Source organism: Aphelocoma coerulescens, chromosome 3 (genome assembly GCF_041296385.1).
Source record: "Aphelocoma coerulescens isolate FSJ_1873_10779 chromosome 3, UR_Acoe_1.0, whole genome shotgun sequence".
NCBI classification, from domain to species: Eukaryota; Metazoa; Chordata; class Aves; order Passeriformes; family Corvidae; genus Aphelocoma; species Aphelocoma coerulescens.
In genome coordinates this window covers 123,683,540-123,705,808 of record NC_091016.1, presented here as the reverse complement: position 1 = coordinate 123,705,808, position 22,269 = coordinate 123,683,540, and the positions used below count along the sequence as shown (strand labels likewise).

General features: G+C 44.6%; 1 protein-coding gene across 9 annotated transcripts in view; it reads left to right on the top strand.

Annotated features, from left to right (window-relative positions):
* The window catches only part of HMBOX1 (homeobox containing 1), a 118,151-nt gene that overhangs the window by 39,654 nt on the left and 56,228 nt on the right, over positions 1-22,269 (top strand). For 8 of the 9 annotated variants that reach the window (XR_011150068.1, XM_069011861.1, XM_069011856.1 and 5 more), the window contains exons 2-4: positions 6,538-6,621; positions 18,583-19,062; positions 21,151-21,236. Coding sequence is in view for 8 of the 9 variants with exons in the window: in XM_069011861.1 (XP_068867962.1) it covers positions 6,599-6,621; positions 18,583-19,062; positions 21,151-21,236 (589 nt within the window). In the remaining variant the exon portion in view is untranslated. The remainder of the gene's footprint in view (positions 1-6,537; positions 6,622-18,582; positions 19,063-21,150; positions 21,237-22,269) is intronic. The other variant, XM_069011858.1, reaches the window with a different exon arrangement.

Sequence of the window (22,269 nt, the reverse complement as noted above, 5' to 3'; positions counted from 1 at the left end):
TTCCTGGTGGACTCCTGAATCCTCTGTGGGACAAGCAGTCTGCACTGGAGGTGGATTCATGGCATGCAGACGTGCTTGGCAATTGAGCACCTCATTTCACTTGGCATGTCCAGGGCTCCTGTGTCCCTGTATCCCTCAGAGAAAACTCTCAAGGTAATTGGTGTTAATTGGGATGGTTTTTGAATGAGCCTCTCATTTATTGTATGTTTGGCCCAGGCTTGACTCAAGGCCATGGCAGTCTGCCATCCATCAGTTTTGTCAGGATGAAGGTGTGTTCTTAGAGTACCTGGAGTTCAAGGTGCAATCCCTGCTGGTGTCATGTAGGGCTTCAAAATCTCAGTTCCACTCCAGGGTCTGTCTTGTCTGTTGTAGCTCTGTAAGAGTCAGGTGACTCCTAACTCGCTCTTCCTCCCCCATTTCAGTGCTCCAGCTGATCTGAGTGGGCTGAAATCCTGTTTGATCCCTAAGGAAATGGGGTTGTAGCAGCCATTGGCTGTCCCTACAAGTCAGGAGTTTGTGCCTCACTGTTGCTCTTCTGCTGGTGACATTCATGTGTAATTTTAGCTGGAAAAGCCAATTCAGTTCTGGTTTTTGATTTGAGGCGAATTTTTAGCCATGGTTGGAAGGGACAACATACAACAGTCCAGGAGATACAGCAGTGTAGGTGCTTGGGATGTTAAGGCTGGAAGCTCATTTGTAAGCAATAACCAAAATACAACCCGTGTGCTCTGCTCAAATGTGTCTGCAGAGGTGGCTTGGTGACAGCATTTCGTTTCCAGCTGCCATTAAGGACAAAGCAACACTAAATTACATCCTTTTACTGGGACTGCATTGCCTTTGATGGATCTCTGGGACTTTTGGAGTAAGTCGGGGTCCTTTCCAGTGAAATACAGATGGTTATTTCTGCCTTTCTGGAAGCCTTGGAGTTTGGGAAACTTCATGATTTTGTGACCTCAATTTTTCTGTAGTGGGATCTGTTGCCAGTCCACTTCAAAATGGAGCCTGGCCTCTGCCTCGTGCTCTAGAAAATTCTAGTAAATTTGGGCAAGGAGGTTTATTTTGCATGGGATTTGGGAGGGAAAAGAAGGGAAAAATAGTTTTGACTGTGATTCTTGGCTAAGTGTCCTGTGCAAATGTGCTGCAGGGCATGTTGTAGGAGAAATTATTTATTTGATTTTTTAATTTACCTGTAATAAATGATAAGCTGTGGCTTTATCGTAAGATTGAGGTGTTTGTTTTCTAAAGGAGAGAGGCTTCTGTTGATGTTTTCCCCTCAGATAGTTCAGGGAAAAAACAAGAGCCCATAAAAAAATTGTAAACTTGTTAACTTGACAAGGAGCTGCTGCATTCCCTCACCATAATCCCAAAATATGGCCTGCTCCAGGGTTGTGCTGTGAAAGGTTTGGTAAACAACACAGTCACAGTAAGAATGAAAACAGCATTGTCTGGAGGTGACTTCTGAGCGTTTTTTTCCAAGGATTTTTGTGTTCATAAAAAGTGTGATCTCTTGCTGCTTTCCACTCACTGTTGCAGGTTGCTCAGAGGAAGTGAAGTCTTAAATTTTGAAGATGCTCTGGACATGGTCCTGAACAATTGGTTTTGGTGTCCCTGCTTGAGCAGGGAGCTTGGATTAAAGGATTTCCATGTGGAACTGGGTGCTGCACGTCACCAAGCTGTGGGGTGTGCTCAGGAGGTGGCAGTGCCTGGAGAAGGTTCCTAGCCTTGCTTCCCAGGGCACAAATAAAACACATCCTCAAGTCATATGGCAGAGCTTTTTTAAATTTTTTTTTTCCTAATATGCCTATTTTGGGAAAATGGGCTAGAGAGTCCTAGATTAGCTCCAGTATTTTGGACACTAGTCCTACTTTTGTGCATGCACCCCGATGAATTTAAGTTTTGATACAAACGTGGTACCTGGAGTTTTAGAAGCACTGGGTAAATAAGAGCCTGTCTGAACATCTCCCAGGAATAAAGGACTTGGAGCTGGCAAAGGAAGGCTGCTGTCTGGAATGTGAAGCCAGACACATTCAAAGTAGAAATCAAGTACAAATTCGTAATGGAGAGGGTCATTAATCACCAGAATGAACTGGAGTGGATGGATCCTTGGTCTCTTGCTGGTTTTGAGGCAAGATGTCCTGGGACAGGAGTTAAACCAGGTAACAGCTTTACTTCACACTGGGCTCAGTGTAGAGAAGTCAATTGAATCCAGGATCATTTAGGTTGGAAAAGACCTCCAAAATCATCCAGATGGAATGAGTCCCACCTTTGGCAGATCACCACCTTGTCACCCAGACCAGAGCATCGAGCGACACACCCAGTTGTGCCTTGGACACCTCCAGGGATGGGGACCCCACCACCCCCACGGGCAGCCCATTCCAATGTTTAACAACCCTTTCCATGAAGAAATTCTTCCTGATGTCCAACCTGGACCTCCCCTGACACGTGTTCATGATCATGTGTACACACATGTGCACAGGGCCCACCCAGAAAACCTGACAATTCCTACAGACCTTAAGCTGTACATTGAGTAAAAGAAGTAAATTCTGAAATTTTTTGCTATTTCTAGGAGAGTATTTGTTTGTAATTATGTATGGAGTTGGGAATCTGCCTTTACTGCGAGTTCAGCAGTGGTAGCACTTCGTTATTAGGGCTGAATTTCTTCACCAGGCTGGACCTTGGTGGTTCTGCATTTCAGGAGTGCTGTGTGTGACAATTGTAGTGGCGGGGCCTCTGCTGTATTCAGCCACTGATACTGCCCAGGGTGGCTTTAAGCCAAGAATTCAGCCCCTCTGTTCATGTTTTACTTATGTCAAAATGATGATGTTTGTCTTCCCCAAGGACGAAAGCTTTTAGTTTGTTATTTGTAAAGCCCATTTTAAGAACTCACCAAGGAAGGTATTAGTGAAATGCAAAGTGATGGCTTTCTTTTTTTTTATACTATGTGAGTCACTCAGAAATTAAAAGAGAAAATTAGTTTCTCTTCCAAATAAGTGATATCAGCCTCATCTTTACCAAGTGACTTTCTCCTTGCTTCTGCAGGGTGTTGTGGATCAGGGTGAACCCTACTTCAAAACATTTAATTGCACACAGTGAGAAATGAAGAAAACTGAAGTGGATCCCAAGAATGTATTAAAAATCAGAACTAAAATGAGAATGATTTCATGTCAAATAAGACAAATGCAGAGTTGATACTCCAGTGCTTCACACTTCCACTTGTCCTTGGCACCGAGAAAATGAGATTTTTAATATCTGAAAAACAGATTGCCATGAAGACTCATCCATTGTAAATTTAAGCTGCCTTTATAGCAACTTAAGCTGGGGACAAGATTGTTCATTACATCTGATTCTACAACTGCAGCCATGATTTCCATATTAATAGTGGCTTCTTTTTTTGTTGTCTGTACCAGAAATAGGAAGGGGAGCTGGTTGTGTTTTCCCTGGGTTAGCAGATAATTTATTTAATGAATAATGCGAAAAGGGCAAAGGTTTGTGAGTTCTTACTCCCGTATCACAACAGAGAGTGGTGACACCTGCCTTGGCTGCTGTGCTCAGACTGCTTTGGTGCTTTGGTTCATGCTGAAAGGAGACTGAGGGAAAGAGAGATATTGAGTCATGATTCAGAGTCAGGATTTGTTACTGATGGAATTTATGTTGGTTGGGACTGAATTTTTTTGTCTCAGATTTTAGGTGAAGGGTTTGCTTGTTCCCTGCCTGATGTGCCCTTAAGTGACAAAAGCATTGAAGCAACTTCTCACATGTGTCTGGGGGTGGGGAAGGTATTTCTGTGCCACTGAACTTTAGACCAACATGGAGTCAAAGACTGTTTGTGCCCCTTTTCAATAGCTCGGGGCTGGCAGCGGCCGGAGGAAGCACCAGCTTCCTCTCCTTTCTCTGGAACTGCGTTTCCTTTCACCAGTCCTGCTCCCAAGGCAGACCTGAGCATTCCCTGGCCTTCCTTACTCAGGCTGGGACAGTTCGTGGTTGCATTCTGAGTGTAATAAATCTTCCTGACACTTTAACCTAGCAAAAATGGAGAATTATCCCTATTTTCTCATGAATTTGCTGCTGTTTATTTCTGCTGAAATCCCGTCATCCTCTGTCTGCACTCACAGATCTGGAGTCTCTTGGAAAAGCTCATCCTCCTCCTCTAATCACGTCCCAGATTTGGTCTAGGTCCTAATGGCTCTTCACTTAAAACGTCTGGGGTCCATACCAGTTTTTTCCTCTTTCATTGCTATCACTAATATCATCCTCCTGCCTTTGTCATCTCAAAACCTGAGTTACTGCAGCCTTTTCTTTGCTTCTCTTATCTCATCTCCTCGTGTTCTACTTTTAATCCTGCATTTCATGATGATGGAAGGTAATTTTTTCTTTCCTTTACTGGGTTTTCTTCTTTGCTGCATCCACACTCCTCACCCTGAAAGCAGATCTTTCTCTGAGGAATTCAGTTCTCTGTCATTAGCTCCTCTGACCTTCAGAAAGTTTGTATATATTTAAGTCTAATTTGTTCCTCTTTGGAAAACAAAACAGCTCTCTGTATTAAAATTTGGCAAGAAGTCAGCAGCATGATCTCATATTTTTTGTGACTGCCTAGGGGAATATGTTTAAAATGCAGTTAAAGAGATTTGACAGAGGAGGGGTTTGCTGGGGGAGTCTCTCTAAAAGGTTTGGGGTGGCCGACAGGGAGGGACCTGGGTGTTTGGCTCTTCCTTCCATCAGTGGTTTGGTGTCACTGATTCTCTCCCAGCCCACAGAACGTGACCTGTGAGGGTCTGCTGGGATCACTCATCTTGGTGACCTCTTCCTGGAGAGAAAGAGGCAGCTCAGGACCTCAGTGTGGGCCAAATGAGGTGTTCTGGAAGAGCAGCAGCCAGCACTCAGCACCTCCCCTCCCTGGAAACACCCAGAGCTTTCCCTGGCCACAGCTGGGTGGTAGAAGGCTCTTGTGGACAGCCTTAAACCTCCCAGGAAAGCAGGTGGCCAAAAGCTGAGTGCTGCCACTTTTGGGAAAGCTCATTCAGCCCAGCTTCTGGTCCTGAAAGTTCATGAGTTTTTTCATGGAGGAAAAAAGGAAAAAAAAACCACATAAAGATGCTATCACCATCCGTGGAGGGATTTAAGAGCTTTGTGGATGTGGCACTTGGGGACATGGGCCAGTGGTGGCCTTGGCAGTGCTGGGGTAACAATTTGACTCAATAGTCTCTATGGAGGTGATTTTCCTCCTGTTATTCTCCTTTGTAAGATCTCATGTGGAATTCTGTGTCCAGCTCTGGGGCCTCAGCACAGGGAGGACATGGAGCTTCTGGGGTGAGTCCAGAGGAGGCCATGGAGCTGCTCTGAGGGCTGGAGCCCCTCTGCTCTGGAGCCAGGCTGGGAGAGCTGGGGGTGTTCACCTGGAGAAGAGAAGGATCCAGAGAGACCTCAGAGCCCCTTCCAGAGCCTAAAGGGGCTCCAGGAGAGCTGGAGAGGAACCTGGGACAAGGGCTGGAGGGACAGGACACAGGGAATGGCTTCCCACTGCCAGAGGGCAGGGATCGATGAGATATTGGGAAGGAATTCTTCCCTGTGAGGATGGTGAGGCCCTGGCACAGGGTGCCCAGAGAAGCTGTGGCTGCCCCTGGATCCCTGGAAGTGTCCTAGGCCAGGCTGGACAGGACTTGGAGCAACCTGGGCTAGTGGAAGGTGTCCCTGCCCATGGCAGGGGGTGGAACTGGATGAGCTTTAAGGTCCCTTCCAAAACAAACCATTCTGGGATTCTGTGATCTTAGAGGGCTTTTCCAGCCTAACCAGCTCTGGGATTCTTCAGTCTCTGTGTGCCCAGTGGGCTCCATCTGGGAGAGGTGCAGTTCTTCCCCAAGGTCTTCAACAGGTGTTGACGGAGGAAGAGCCTTTCTCTAATATCTGGGCCGCTTATAACCACTGAGAAGAGCCAAGATGCGTCCATCCCTGATTGCTGTCCATGGTTTAGCAATCCATGATTGCTGATGTTACAGATGGAGCAGAGGAAATTATCCCATGCAACTCCCTGTGCTACTGTATCCACTCATTTTCTATCCCAGCTTTGCCTGGATACAACGTCCTGCCTTTTCCCTTTCTTCTTGGTTAATAGTTTGACTTTTGGAGCGCTTTCAGTCCATGTTAGTTTGTGGAGAAAGACATCAGCAGTGATAGCTGAGGAAAATTCTATTAGGTCATTCCTCCTCAGAACACAGTACCTGTCTCCCGAGCTCTTTGCGGATGTTGGCCAAATAATCCTTTTAATAGCTTTTGTGAGTTAAAAGGGTAGGTAACTGTCATAAGGCTAAATGATTGCATAGATTAATTTACTTGTGGCCGAAAGAAATCAATTGTAATTTAAATTTTTGTCTCTGGACTGATTACAACACCAGACATCAACTCTCTCTGTAAGAATCTGCTGTGTGCATTGAAGTCTGTGAGTCTGGATTAGTGACAGATTATCCAGAATGATGTGATTGGATCTCTTTGCCTCTCACAGACATCTCTAATGTTGTTGGATCTTTTCCTTGTGTCTTACAGAATGGTGAATAACACTGAAGACCCTCAAGAGGCTTTGTAACGTCCCATCCTCATGTAAAGTATGCTCAGAACTTTTCCAGTAGTGTAAGTACAAACTGAAGAAACTTATAGCAATTAAGAGTAATTTCGTGGTATTTTTCTGTTAAATTGTCTAAAAGAAGTGATTACAATGATTATGAGCAGTTGGCTGAGTTGGAGACTTCCAGAGACTTCCACTGGTGGAATATTTAAACCAGGGAAGAAATTTTAACCAGGAATAGTAAAATAACTGGATATTTAAATCAGGGAGTAGTATCATTGAATTCCTCACTTGGTCTGGCTGATGTATTGTTTGTGCTTCTACATTTTTGTCACTGAAACAGAAGGAAAATAATGCAGTTCTTTGAAACTCAGCCTTGATCAGAGAAAAATCAGTGTTACAGGAGAGATTTCCATACAACCACTGAACATATGAGAGAAGGAGAGAGTTTAGCACCACTCTAGATTTGCTGAAAGGGATGAGCCACCTTCAATCCAGTGTCCTCTGGCAAAGGCACAAAACCTGGGGCACCTCACCTAACCCTGGTACTGGATGTGTTGGTCCAAGCAACTCAAGTATCTTGAATGCCAGTGCCAGTCAAGGTTGTCCAAATCTCATCCTGGAATTTGAAATTTGTTTGTTCCTTTAAATGACTTTTGTCATATAGCTTCAATTTAATTGGTTTCCATGCTGTTTCTTCAATAAATAAGCAATTGAATTCAAATTTTGGAGCTTGTCAGGCTGAAAGGAAGGGCTTGACCTGTGCTGTGCTGTCACTCATCTCCCACTGGCCAGTCCTGTATCGCTGTTCCCAATATCCCTGTTACAGGCACAACCAAATATTCATCCCCTGGCAATCACATTCCTGGGATACTTTGACCTCTTGACTTCAGATTGTTCCTTCTCTCAGACTGAGCTGGAAAGAGGAACCCTTTCTGCAGAATAGGTAGCAAGGAACTGGGCTGCTGTGAATGCATCACATTTTCCCAGATGGATTATTTCAAGGATGAAGATTTATCCTTGGACGTTCATAGTGCAAGTGGCAGTGCAGTCACAGCCTTCTGTAGAGGGAGTCACAGCAAAGAATAATGACTGCCAGGGATTTAGTGTTGGAAACCAAACTCCAATGGATTTCAAAAAGCCATTAATTAGTTATTTTCTATTGCCGGTGGCTTCGTGTTCTGTTCAAAACTAGTGGTTTCCTACTTGCTGGCACTCCCTGGAGCCACCTCCTCTTCTTCCTTTTAGCTGGAAGTATGTTGGATTTCAGTATTAAAACCACCACTTGAAATTTTAAAGATCTAATTCACAGCAGGAGAGAAGTCTGGAGGTAAGGCCATGTCACCCAGGGCATCTTTGTTATCCCTGTAATTCAGAGTTTGCTGGGTGACCTCAGAGCTCCTCTGTGCTTTGAGTGAGCGCAAGGACATCTCACAGCTTTGTGTCAGGCCTTTGCCAGAAATTTCCAAATGGGGAATTGCATAGCTTGAATTTCCTGGTTTTTAGCTTGATTTCGGTCATGTTCTGCCTCTGTGCAGTTTTCTGCTGCCGCATCCCAGCACAGCAGTAGCAGCTTCCTTGATTTATTCCAGTGTATGTGCAGTTAATATGGTCATGGAAGAGGCAGTAGAAGTAGAGGTGAATAATTTTTGACTGAGGGAAAAAATGGGGGGGAACCTATTTGGAGGGGATTAGAGAGTATTAAATTAGAGGAAATGGGCCAAGATGACCCATTTAGATAGAAAGTTTCCAGATTAAACCATAGATATCTTTTAAAAAGGATGAATGGGATTGTGAAAGGGAAAGAAGAAAATGGAGCCTTAAAAATTTTTTTAAAATTTGAATGTACATTTTTGAATGTAAATAGTGATTAAGATTGAACAGTTGCAAAACTGACATGGTAAGAGAGTAGTTGGGTTACTCCTAAGAGTAGGAGTCACCTGGGTGCAGTTATCATTTCACTGCCTCATTTTTACCCTTAGTAGGATGACAGTCAGTGCTGGAGAGGAGTTTGAGGCATGATGTCAACAAGAACTCTTGATCTTGACCTCAGGAATTAAGAATTTATCTAAAACGAAGTCCTGTAGCCGACACAGGTTTATCTCTATTGGGCTCCCCATAAATATGGCAGCAATTACTTGTGCTTCACAGTCCATATTGATTAATTAATGTGTTAATAGTGAGCTATGAGTTTTACATCCCTCAAAATATGGTTTCTGATAGAACCAGGCAGTTTCACTGTCGTCACTTCAAGTTTACCTGAATTCTGAGGCCCGTGCTTATGAATTTAACTGCCAGCAGTGACAGGGCTGTCTGGGGAGTGAGTAAAAGAAAATCAGGGTGAGTAATGCAGATGGAAAAGAACTGGATTGAAGCCTTGTCATCATTTAGGGAAAACAACAGGAAGAAAAGAAGAGTGTGAACTCTACCAAGTCAGCACAGATTGAAGAGCAGGCTCTGGAGTTACAGTGGCTTAGAAAATCACCACAGGCTGAGCTGTACTTGTCCAGTGTCCTTGAAATGTGACACAAAACAGGTTAATTAAACTCAGCCAACAGAAAACTCAGCTGATTTTCTCTTTTTGTCTTCGGTGACAAGGTATCATGTAAATAGTGGGTGACTCGGATTATTCAGTTGGCTTTTTTAGCTTCTTTAACTGAAACAATGCCCTGCCTGAGCCCTTGGTTTTACTTCAAGATAAACCAGGATGAGGAGTTAATTCATGATTTCACAGCTAAAGTGACCTAAAGAAAAAATCCTGTTGAATGGAAGAATTTTTTTCCTCAAAAGGGTTTGGCACAGCTGCCCAGGGCAGTGGTGGATTCCCATCCCTGGAGAGATTTAAAAGCTGTGTGGATGTGACACTTGGGGACATGGGTTAGTGGTGGCCTTGGCAGTGTGGAATGTAGACTGGGTCTTGTCTGTCATGCAGGAAATTTCCCTAGTTCGGGTCTGGGTTACACAAAGAGATGTTTGTTGCTTTAAGAGCATTAATTAGGATATTCATTTCTTTCTGAAATGCTTTTAACTAAAATAAAACTCCAGTGTGGAAGCAGCAGTGACCAGAAGCCCATGGTTTTTTGCTATTATGATTTATTTTCTTCAAGGAGACACTGTTTTCTATTCCTGATTTCTCCAAGTATAATCTCTGTCTTCACTAAGGCTGTGCCAGTAAAACTGCACTTGCCAACTGTTTTTCTAGTGGAAAATAATTCGCTTTGTAGTTAAGCACAAAAACAGGGGTAGGTGAGGTTCAGCTGTTTGCTGAACAAACAGGGTTTGGATTTTAGTTTTCTGAAGTAACAAATTTCTCTTTTGAGGAAGTGTTTTGGTAGCTAGTGCTGGTGCTAGATCCTGAAGGAGAGCGAAGGTACCTGAAATACTTCAGAATGTCTCCTTTTCTTCATGTGTGGAAGAGGTGGTGGAAATCCTGATGATGGCTTCGTTTGAGAATTGTCCTACACCTTGTCATGTCTGATGCTATAGATGGACCTTGTATGTGTGGTGAGAACATGCTCAAGAGTTTGGCCAGGCTCTTGTTCTGCCTTCTTGCAAAATTCCTGTGTTACTTTGAACAAGTCATTTGGACTTGTCCAAAGTCCAGCCCTTCTCTGGGAGCTCCCGGTCACAAAAATTAGTGTAGTGTTACTTCCCTGCCTCACAGGGATCTTGTGATTCCAGTATTTTGATACCCCAGGTGGCAGAATTAATGGAGAAGAGTTCTGAGATTCTGCCTGGATTTTAATAAAGGATTGGTCAAATTTTGATATTAAATAGAGGAGGCAGAAGACAGCCCTATACCCTGTAGTCTTGCCAGCTAAAAATTATGAATTATCATAGAATCCCAGAGTGGTTTGGGTTTGGGTTGGAAGGGACCTTAAAGCTCATCCAGTTCCACCCCCTGCCATGGGCAGGGACACGTTCCTCTAATCCCAGGTTTCCCGAGTTCCATCCAGCCTGGCCTGGAACACTTCCAGGGATGAGCCAGTCTGGTGTCTATGGCAGGCCTATGTCTCAGTTTTATTGATGACTTTTTTAATGACTCTGTTTCTTCACATGGATTACACTATTTCAGTGTGTTCATAAGATTTACTGTAAGTAAAGCACACAAGTCCTGCTTTGGGAGCTGTTACAGAGCTTATATATCCAAAGTTTAGTCTTTGGCTCTCAAATCCAAGAGCTCCTCCTTGCTCTTGGCACAGGTTTGGGCTTTGGGCCCTGGTTCAGCGCTCAGCTGCCACTACAGCTTTTCCCTCTGTTTGTTAGTCCTTCTGGTCCCTCATTCTGCCCTTGAATCCAGGCTCAGAGTTTGAATTCCTGCCTTGTTGCTGTAGAGTTGCAATAACAGCAGGAAACCCAGATTTTGGAAGTAGGGAAGGTTAGGGTTAGACAGATAAGGTGTCAGTGTGAATCAGTGTGTGTGCCTTGAGTAGAATTCAGAAGTATCTGGCTGCCAGCCCTGTGCTTAGTCAGAGGTCAGTCCCTTTTGTAAGACTTGGATTATGACAATAATTGCCATTTATATTATATTTTTGCCTTGTAAGATCAATCCCAAGTTCTCTCTCTCTTTCCCAGAGATGTAAAGCAGAGTTAAGTTACTCACCCGAGTGGCGAAACTGCTGGGTTTGCTCACTGCCAGCATCCAGTAAAATCATTTTATCAGCAGAGAATTTCAGAGAATAAGTGGAAGAACAGCTTGTGTAGAATAGTGAGTCGGGGTTTGGGGCTCTTTAACCAGCTGAGAAACTTGAAGCCTCCTGAAGAAACGATGTGTTGATATTCTGCTCTCAGCTTGCCTCCTCTAATTTGTGTAGCGGTGAGTATTTGATTACGCCGGATTTATTTTCAGAAGTTTCAGGCTGCTCTTATTAATTGTCCCCATTTTGATCGAAGGCGTGTGGCAGAGCTCTGCATTCCAGAGCCGCTGTTTTGCATCCCTAAGCAGAGCTGGTGACGCTGAGCCTCCGTGGCTCAGCTCGGAGCCTGATTTCCCTCCTTGCTGCAGTGCGAGGCTCTCATTTCCCTGGGATGAGAGCAGTCATTAGAAGAATTACATTTTGTTTGTGAATCAGGATGAATGGTAGTGGAGGCCTTCTTTTGAAAATCAGAACCCAGAGATGCAACTGCAGGAGATAATTATGCAAACGTATGGATGAGGATGGCTCTGTGTTCGTTGACATGATGAGCACTTCAGGCCTGAGGTTTTTTCTCTCTCTCTCTTGAAAACTGGTGCAACTCCTCTGAAAATACTGGAGTTGCAACTGATGAGCATAAGTGATGAGTCAGATCCTTAATCCTCTGTTACGCCCCAGAATTCACAGCATCAGCTCCTGGTTTGAAGGCAGCTTTGCTTAATATGGTGCAAAGTTTTCAGTGGTTCTGAAATATTTATATTGCTGTGAATCATCGAATCACACAATGGTTTGGGTTGCAAGGAACCTTAAAGATCATCTCATTCCAATGGCAGGGATGCCACTCACTATCCCAGGTTGCTCCAAGCCCTGTCCAACCTGGCCTTGGACACTTCCAGGGATGGGGCAGCCACAGCTTCTCTGACAAACCTGTGGCAGGGCTCCACCACCCTCTGAATTAAAGGAGATTCACTAGTTCAGTGAGAAGAGAAAAAGCCAAAGCTTGAATTTCAGAAGACTGGGTACTGTTATGCCCTAAATGCCCCAATTCTCTTCCAGCAGTGCCTTAGAGCTGCCCTGGAAGGGTCACAGTCTTTGCCTCTGGGCTTGATGATCCTTGTGGGTCCCTTCCAACTCAGAATAATCTGTGATTCTGGGATTTATTTTGTGATATGTCAGTGCTCTGTTTTTGGAACAGCTGTAGCTCAGTGAAAGCCCTTCTTTTGAGCATCTTGTAAAAACCAAGATGTAAGATGCATCCTTTGGGATGGGTAAAGGGTTGGATGGGGCCCTGATCAACCTCATCTCTCAGTACCATCCCTGCCCGTGGCAGATGACCTTTACGGTCCCTTCCAACCCCAACCAGCCTGAGATTCTGTGTAGAAAAGGAGGGACTGAATGAAACTGTGCTTGGTCCTTGGATCTCATAAATATGTGTGGAGAGAGAAACAAGCTTGCATAACCTACAACAGGGTTAAAAAATTGAGAGTGGGCAGCTGGAAGTGGAGTTTCTTTGTAGTCACTGGTTCTCGTAGGAAGCATCCAGAGCAGTACTTCATGTGAATTAGGTGGTTGAGTATCAGACTGGGTGATAAGCAAATTACATTGCTTTGGAAATAGCAATGCCATCCTTAATGCTCGCTTTTAGTATTGGGAGGACATCCACCTCCACAGCTGTTCGGGCTGCAGTTCTCACCAGTACTGTCTGCACAGACACACAGGAAAAATCTGGCAGGTTAAGGAGTTCAAGCTGTTAGACTGTGCTAGTTAAAACTCTGATTTAGTTAACGAGTTGTAGAGAGTGATTTTTTAGCTGTGTACTTTGGAAGAACCGATTTCAGCTGGAAAGCCACAATTTACGTCGTGATTTTGCTCTTCCATTTAAATGTTGAGATGGCATTGAGTGACACCAAGGAGGTGCCTGTGATGTTGCAAAAATTGCTGGTGCTGTAATAAATGAGATGACAGATCCTGGATGCCCCTGTGAGCAGGACAGTGCAGTGCAGGGGGGTCCTACCCCGTGCCACGTGTCAGAAAAGGGTAAATGTTGGCATCTCTCCCCATCCCGTTCGCCTCAGTTGTTGGGACTTGATCAGAATCATTCTTAAACCAATTACCAGACTTAGGATCCTGTTCTGAACACTTTGGCTCTTGCCCACATCCATATTATGCAGATTATATCAAGTATAGGTCTTATATCAAAAAGCACAACTGGTTTTCTAAGTCTCGAGCTTTGCTTATTAGATAAAGGAGTGAATTTTAATGGAAATTGGAGAAGGACCTCTGTAGAAGAGCATCTCCTCAGTGATGCTAGAATGCTTCGTACTCATCTACAGTGAGTAGAAGAGTGGAAAAAATGATTTCTTGTGATCATTAAAGAGTCCAGAGCCATTTTCTCAAGTGTTAGAGGTGTTAAGGCTGGTGTCTGGCCTTATTCCCAAACGGGTAATTGAATTGCTTTGAACTTCTGCGAGTTCAATTGGACATGGACTTAGCTCGTAGCTGTTTTTATGGGATTATTCTGCTGTGTTCCATCACCTAGAAAGTTAAGTGCTGGGTAAATGATTCTTGTATCAGCGTGGGCTTGGGCTGTGAGAGTAGGTGAGAAACCCTTGATGTGTTTTTCCTTACTTTTCTCTATGCAATGCAGGAAAATAAGGGAAGAGAACACTGGCCACGTATTCCCACTGGAGATCAGGACTGTCAAACTGAGGAGGGAACCCCACATCCAAAGGGTGAAATTCATTAAAAAAAGAGGTTAAATAAATCTTGGTGGTATGAGCAGGAAAGGCAATGCTGGTGGGAGCAGTTCTGCCCCTGAACAGCCTCCACTCCACAAAGTCCCTTTAGAAGGGGAGGAGTGGTGCTGCATTGGGCTGGTTGGGACCTGCTGGATATTTTATATCTGTGGGTTTGAGAGGGAAAATAAATTCCTTTTTACTTACCTCCTTAGAGTTCTGCCTTCAGTCTGATATTCAGGTACCTTAGGTTGCTTTTGGATGAGACATGAAAGATGAGCATGAAGGTTTAATGCTTTAGAATGGTAGAATAGGACCATCTTTTTGGGGGATGATTGCCAACTTAGTTTACGGAATGTAAATAAGTTTGATACTTCAGGCTACTTATTTTTTTCCTGTCAGGACCTAAAGAAACTTTGTTTTAAGGGCAAGATTCAGTTGTTAAAAAATTGGTGACTTCTGGTTTTGAGCTTAATTAGAACTTTGCAGAGGTTTTGCTTGCAAAATTTCAGGGAGAAAAATGCACAGCTCTTCTCCCTTGGTTGCTTCTCTTTTTTTGGGTGTCTCCCCAAGGAAATTTGACAGCCCATTGGCACTGGTGAGAGTTTTGCTAACTGATAGCAGATAAAGCATGGGATGTAGAGGATATTTTGCTACACAGGCAGCAAAGTTTGCCTACAGCAGAGTCAGTCCACGGTCCGTGTTCTCAGGAAAAGTATTTTCCATCTTGATTTTCTCCTATGCCCCCGCAATCATTTTGCTTGTCTCTGTCTTATTTTACTTCTTGCTACTTTTGCAGTTGATTGTATTTCACAAGGAAAAAGAGGGGGAAGCAAATTGAATTACAGGTAGTCAGAGGAGTGCAGGAGGATAAGAGGCTCTTACTGCGGTGTGGGGGGGATGAAGTGGTGGAGAATATCCACTCATTAATGAGGTGAATGAAATTAGGGTGATTCTAAAATGGCTGATTTACTTAACTGCTTTGTAAATTGATCTTTAAACAGGGTAAGTTTATTAAAATATTTTAAGAAGGGAAAATAACTGAAGCCCTGCTCGAGTAACAGTTCGAAATAATGCTTGCTGTAGTTACTCATTAAAAAGTTGTAGATAGTTGGCAATGTTGGAACATGTTCAATAATCCCACGTTTTGCAATATTTGTTTTGGGGTTTTAATGGAAAATTCCAAGTTCCTGCAGTTGTTTTCAATACATAAAAGTCCCTCAGGAGCATTATTTCTAGATCTTATGGTTGTGCAGAAAAGCACGTGAAGATGGGAACAGGAGTTGCAGGTCAAGAAGACCAGTGAGATGTGTCAGTGCAATATAAGCTGAGTATGTAGGTATAAACAAGGCAGTTTGGACATCTCTGTATGACATTAGTGAGACCAGCAGGGAGATGCTCTAATTTTGGTGTTCTTACCTCTTAAGTGTTGAAAAAATTACCCAGAAGTTGCCTTAAAAGGGTCGGAGGCCTGTAAGAATACTTTGCATGGACAGACAGGCAGATCATTGATTTTAGTTTGTTTTTTTTTTCAAATTGCCCACATTTTTCCAGTGGTTGTGTCAAACACAGTATCATGGAGTTAATTTGACAGTAGGTTTGCTACTCTTCCATTACTTTCTGCAAGGCTTCTAAGTCCACTGATGAACAGGACCCTAGAATTCAAGTTGGAAATCACTGAACATCTTATTCCAGGGGCAGAGGGTGTCTGTGCTCAGCAGCCTTTGCATCCCTGTGAATTGAAATTCCTGCACAAGCTCAGCTGTATCAAAGTGGGACAAATTGAGGCTGGAGCTCTTTCCCTTGTACGGCCACAAGTGACCAGAGGTCAACCCTTGGCCCTGCGTCTGAGAACTCTGCACTTCATTGCTGTAATTCACCAAAGGACACTTAGGATTCACCAAATCATTGCATGTAATTCACTAAAGGAGATTAATTTGGCCTGGGCACCCAGATCCAGGAGCTGAGCCCTGGTACTTCAGACAAATTAGGAATGACACCCAAATTTTAAAGGGAATCGCTGGCCATGGCCACCAACTGCTGCAGGAGGTGTGAGGGCCCTGGCACAGGATGCCCAGAGAAGCTGTGGCTGCCCCTGAATCCCTGGAAGTGTCCAAGGCCAGGCTGGATGGGGTTTGGAGCACCCTGGGATATGGAAGATGTCCTTGCCCATGGCAGGGGTGGAACTAAATGATTTTACAGCCCCTTCCAATCCAAACCATTCTGTAATTCCATGAGTTTGTGAAATGAGTTCTGTGTTGCTTGACATTTTTGAAGCCATCTGGAAAGTCTTGTTTTTGTCAGATGGGAATTTTTTTAGTTCACAGGGCTACAAGGACAAAAGTTCTGGGTTTTGTGTCTGTGATAAATGGAAGATTAAATAATTTAAAGTATGTTTTAGTATTAAATCTTGAAGAGTCTGTAAAGTAGGAATTTTGAGTGGAGGTAATTCTGGTTGAAGGCTCTGGCTCATTAAGTTCTTCAGTTCAAACGAAGAACTTGAGCACATGAAAATTGGTATTGACAGATAAATGATCCAGGAAATGGTGACATTAGAAATACAAGGTAAGAAATGCCCCAACCAGGTGTTTCCCTGAGGAAAGGTGAGCTGGCATATCCAGTGAAAAGCACTTCAAGGCCAGATGCTTAAAGAGATTTTCTGTTTGAAAACTGTGCTGCTTGGAGCTGTCTGTGATGAGTCAGTAAGTCCAGGTGACACTTCTCCTGAAGCTGGGAGAGAAGGATGGAGCAGCCCTGCCTCCCCCTGAGGCCAAACCTAGAACACAGCGTCTGTTTCCAAATGCTCCCTGTCAAGCTCTGAAGGTCTCAGGCTGGGATGCCACTTCCAAATCGTGGTTTTTACAATTCCAGTCAGTTGCAGGTTGACTGCTGCATTGCCTGCCGTGCCCTCCTGTGGTTCAACAGTCTGGGTGTTTGTCTTGGAAAATATAAAATGGCCTGGACATTTCCAGTAATCAATTGTCCAGAGGACAGCACATTCCCGTTGGGCTGAAGCTGTGATGTGGATGTAGAACGTCTGTCTTCTCACACAGGCATTTTCTTGGATGGGAGTCATCCCCTTGCATTGTCCTCCTGCTTCCTTCTCCTACAAAACAATGAAGGGGGCTCAGTAGTTGCTTGATGAGGGCAAAGATGGGACTTTCTTCTCATTTCTGTATTTTCCAGGCTGCAAATGCCATTTCTGTGGATTTGTGCATCCTGGGTTTGTCTTTACAGCTCTGCTCCAGCTCTACTCCAACAAGCCAGTTCTCAGTGTTGTTCTTCGGCCCCAGCTACGGACCTCGAGTCATCCCAGGACTCCTTTTGGGAGCTTCTCTGTGCCAGGGCAAAAATGGACATGAGGAGTCATCCTCAAAGTTTGTGGGGAGGAATAGGCAGCCCTGTCCCTGGAGGGTCTCTCAGCCTGGCAGCCATCATCCCTCTCCTGGCTTTCGCAGGGTCCTTGGAATTCTTCCTTGACTTTCCCTCAGCTGTGATTTGCTCTGGCTCGTAGGGATTCTACATCAGCTCTGTCATGTCTCCTGGAGTTTGAGTGATCTCTTCACCCTGCTCTCCTGCAGGAATGGTAATAAACCCTTGACTCACGAGAAGATTCCCGAGAAGGATGGAAAATGCCGTATTCTGCTTGCCAAGTTCTGCCTGCCCTCCATCTGCCATCCCTTCTTCTCAAGATCGAGAGTTCTGAAGGAGGAGATCTTGTTGTTTGTATGACATTTGGATCTGTAGCCAGGAGATTTAGGAAAGAAGAGCGATTAAGGGAGCATATTGTGATTTTTTTCAGTTCCACTTCTGGGCTTTGCAGCAAATAATGTTCATTGTTGTGGCACCTTGGGAAGTTTAGGAGTTAAAAATGCTTTTGTTGAGCCACCACAGTGATCGAGTTACCTGAGGAGCCAGTTCTTGGAGGGGAAAAGGGTGAAGACTTATTTCTTTAAATGAAAGCTCAGGAGTAATTGGATGTGCTGCACTTTCCTTGTCAGGGCAGGCAATCTGTGACAACATTCCAGGTTCAAAAGTTCTAACTTCAGAAATCCAACTTCAGTCAAATCAGCTTGGGTCCTACAGGCCACTAGAATTTCCGCTAGGTGTGTTTTTATCTCCTTTTTTTTCAAGGTAGCAACAAAAGTTAGGGCAACTCGAATGCTTTGTAGTTAAGATTTGAAAGAGTTGAGATTGATAAATCTCATGTCATAGCTGGTTAAAACTTGTCCAGAAAAACTCAGATCTGTGGCCAGCACAGAAATCTGAGATTTCTGTCTGGTGGGTACTTAACACTGGGCAAAATTTTGTCTGGAATCAAGTTGCAGCCTTAATTACTGAGCAGCCACAGTCTCTGTAGCAGCGGTTTATCAAAAGCAAAAGGGCACAAACTGCAGGGTTGATTCAGGTGTAGGGAATGTCAGGAGAGGGCCAAAAGGCTGTTGGAGCACTCCAAGGAAAATAAACCCTTCTGCTGTGCAGTGAGATTGGCATTCATGGCAGGTGTCTGGCTGAGGTTGTTTGAAGGTGGATTTTGGATCTGTCATGTGTGTGTCTTAAAATGGCACCAAAATTATCTTTCAAGCATATAAAGTACTTTCCATGTGCCACGTAGGACTATTGAACTGAAGTATTTTGTGTTTCCCCTCGTTTCCAGCCTGCTGGAAACCATGTCTCACTACACGGACGAGCCAAGATTCACCATAGAGCAGATCGACCTCCTGCAGCGCCTGAGACGCACGGGAATGACCAGGCATGAGATCCTGCACGCCCTGGAGACCTTGGACCGTCTCGACCAAGAGCATAGTGACAAATTCGGGAGAAGGTCTGGCTACGGAGGCGGCTCCTACACCAACAGCACCAACAACGTCCCGGCGTCTTCCTCGACGGCCACGGCTTCCACACAGACCCAGCACTCCGGGATGTCCCCATCCCCGAGCAACAGTTACGACACCTCCCCACAGCCTTGCACTACGAATCAGAACGGGAGGGAGAGTAACGAGAGGTTGTCTGCCTTCAACGGGAAGATGTCACCCACCCGCTACCCCCTGGCCAACAGCCTGGCCCAGAGGTCCTACAGCTTCGAGGCTTCCGAGGAGGACTTGGACATCGACGACAAAGTGGAGGAGCTGATGAGGTGAGTGAAAGTCTCTGTCAAAAGTTTGGAGGTGAGAAGTGGCTCAGCAGTAATGGGTGTGTTGGTGGACTGCTCAAATAGGGATTGTAGGGTGGTAAAATGCTGGCACAGGTTGTCCAGGGAGGTGGTGGATGCCCCATCCCTGGAAACATTCAAGGTCAGGTGGGACAGGGCTCTGAGCAGCCTGATCTAGTTGAAGATATCCCTACTTATTGCAGTAGTTTTGGACTGATCACGTGAAAGGTCCCTTCCAACCCACACCGTTCCATGAGGATTTGATGATTATCAGGAGAGCAGGAGCTGCTTCAGACAGTTGTTCCTGCCAGTTCCCCAATGGTCACCATCCTAGAACCTCTCACCTGTCTTGTGGAGGTAGCCCCTGACCCTCTGTGGGTGTCCCACAGTCTGACTGCTGAAATAGTTTTTCCCATGCTGTACCATATATTGGGATTGATATTAGAGCACTCATTTTCCACCCTGCTTTTATTCAGGATTCTGATCAAGTGTCGATTCACATGACTCCTCCTCCACTATTTCACACTTGCTGGAATTCCTTCCATAAAGAGGGAGAGTAGGGAATCCAGCTTGGATTGGTCAGTGCTTTCCAGTGGGATCTGCAGAGGATGCATTTTGTCTGTTTGTAGTTTGTGGCAGGGATTTGCAGAGTGGAGCAGGAAAATGCAAATAATAAAGAAGAAGCAGAAGTTTTCAGTGAGAGCCAGTTGGGTGGGGTTTTTTTTCAGGACTGACCTTCCTTTACTTTTAGCAGCTTCCTTTTCAGCATTATGGCAAAGATGAAAGGAGGGGATTATACTCCTGAGGATGAAAGTCAGAGTCAGTGGGCTTTGAGAGCAGAAAGAAATAAGAGGAAAGGCCAAATGTCTCAAAACAGTTATGGTCATGATGTTGGAATTTATTCTTTTTGCCCCTTCAACATTGCAACATTCCTGACATACCTATGAGAGGACTGGGGTCCATAAGCTCCAGGATGGAAATGTGTTGGAAGTAGTTGGGAGATTTCAGGGAAAGATGTGGCTTTGGGGGCAGAGGATTAGAGATGAGCAGTGAGAAAAGCCGATCAACCTCATTTGCTGTCGGCTGCAGATGATGGAATCGTGCAGGAAGGGGGTGAGTACAGCAGAGTGCCAAGTTCCCATGGCTGAGGTTTGGGTTCCTGTGCAGTGAGTCTCAGGTAATGCTTTTAGGGCTTATTTAAACTGAAATTACTTCTATTTGCAGGCATATGGAAGATGAGTGTTGGGTACAGAAATAAAAATGAAGCCACAGCACAGAATTCATTCTGCATTTACATTGGCAAACTTGAGTCTGCCTTCAATGCGTCTGGGGCAGGAGGGGAGAAGGGGAAGGGAAATATCCCATGAAGCCTAATAAAGGCTGGTTTTAATGGCCTGCCCTTCTCAGGCAGGGAGAGAGGAAGAGGAGGGGAAAGTTGTGTGTTTATTTCAGTTGAAATTTGCTGCATATCACTGTACCTGTGCAACCTCCAGTTTATTTGGTCTTTAGCACAGTTTTAGCCCTTTCTGAACTCCCTGTACCAACCTTGTAAAAATCATACAAAGATCTCAGTTCATTCATTCAGTGCAAGTTCTGGACTAAGTAGGGGACTAAAGTAGGGGTGGGGGGACAGAGGCTGCAAAATTTCAGATCTTTTCCTTGGAATGCTGGAGGAGGTTGGTGTATGCATATTCATTTGGGTAACTAACCATGCAGCCCCTGCTATCCTTATTTTTTATTTTTCTGCCTCATTTTTATGAGTGAGGTTTTTATGCTGGTATGAGAGATTTATTCATCCCTGTGTAATGAAACTTTGTACATTCCATATGGCAGTGCTGCACCTAATATGAATTATATGGGACATGAGTCATCCATTCTCCTGCTACGGTGCTTTGATCAAACGTGACACTTGGTAAAAGAAGTGTCCAGCGCTGAGGCACTTGGGCTGTTTTAATGCCAGCCTTCCCCACTCCTTGTCCCCTAAAGAGAGGAAATAAAGGCATTTTCCATCTTCCAGGTGCACTTTGGTCCGTCCCTCTTTTTGTGTGTCCTGTTGTTTCTTTATTTTGGTAGGAGGGACAGCAGTGTGATAAAGGAGGAAATCAAAGCCTTCCTCGCCAACCGGAGAATTTCCCAAGCAGTTGTTGCACAGGTAACAGGTAAGAGCTCGGGGAGTCCTTTCCTCATTTTGGGAATCTCTGTGTCTGAACTGCCTGTCTGAGCACGGTGCAGATGTTGGAATATCACTTGGCTTTCTGCATTGCAGTGCAGATCTGTCAGCTTAGTCATGATAATGTATGCCTTTGATTTAAGACCCATTGTCCTGCACATCATGGAACTTCCCCAGTGAATCACTTTTTCTTTTTTTTATTTCCTTTTTTTTTTTTTTCCTGTGGCTTGTGCTGGCAGATTTTATTTTACAGCATTATAATAAAGCCTGAAGTTCTTATCTTAAAATGAGAACAGTTTTCCTTAATTCTTAAATTGTTTGTTGAGTGTGGCAAATAGATGTGTATCTGCATCTCTGGGTATGGAGAGAGAGAGATAATGTGTATTTATATATTAAAAAGTATATGAATAGTCAGGAGACACAGCTATAGCTGGTACCACTGCAGCCAGGAGTTGGACTATGAGAGTTGGAAGTTTTGTCCATCCTTTGAGCCATGATTAATGAAAATCTGAAGGGAGGTTGAGGGATGAGCAGACCAGCTGGGATTTTACCTGGAAGGAGCAGTGGTTCTGGGTGGCCTCTGCTCTGACAGGTCACATCCAGACAGGTGAACTCACTGCAGTGGTGCCACTTCTTCCCTGGGTGTTTTCTCAGAGCTTTACACAGAGGGTAACAAAGTCCTGCTGCTCCTCTGTGGTGTGGGGTGTTGTTATTTCTCCCTTCCAGGCACACAGGCCTTGCCTGGAACAGCAGAGCTCATGGTATGCTCAGAATCATCTTGACTGGAGAAGCCCTCTAAGACCATTCCCCCAAGGCCACCACTGACCCATGTCCCCAAGTGCCACATCCACACGGCTTTTAAATCCCTCCAGGGATGGGGATTCCACCACTGCCCTGGGCAGCTGTGCCAGGGCTGGACAACCTTTTAATGAAGAAATTGTTCCCAATATCCAATGTGAACCTGCCCTGGTGCAGCTTGAGGCTGTTTCCTCTCATCCTGTCCCTTGTTCCCTGTCAGGGAG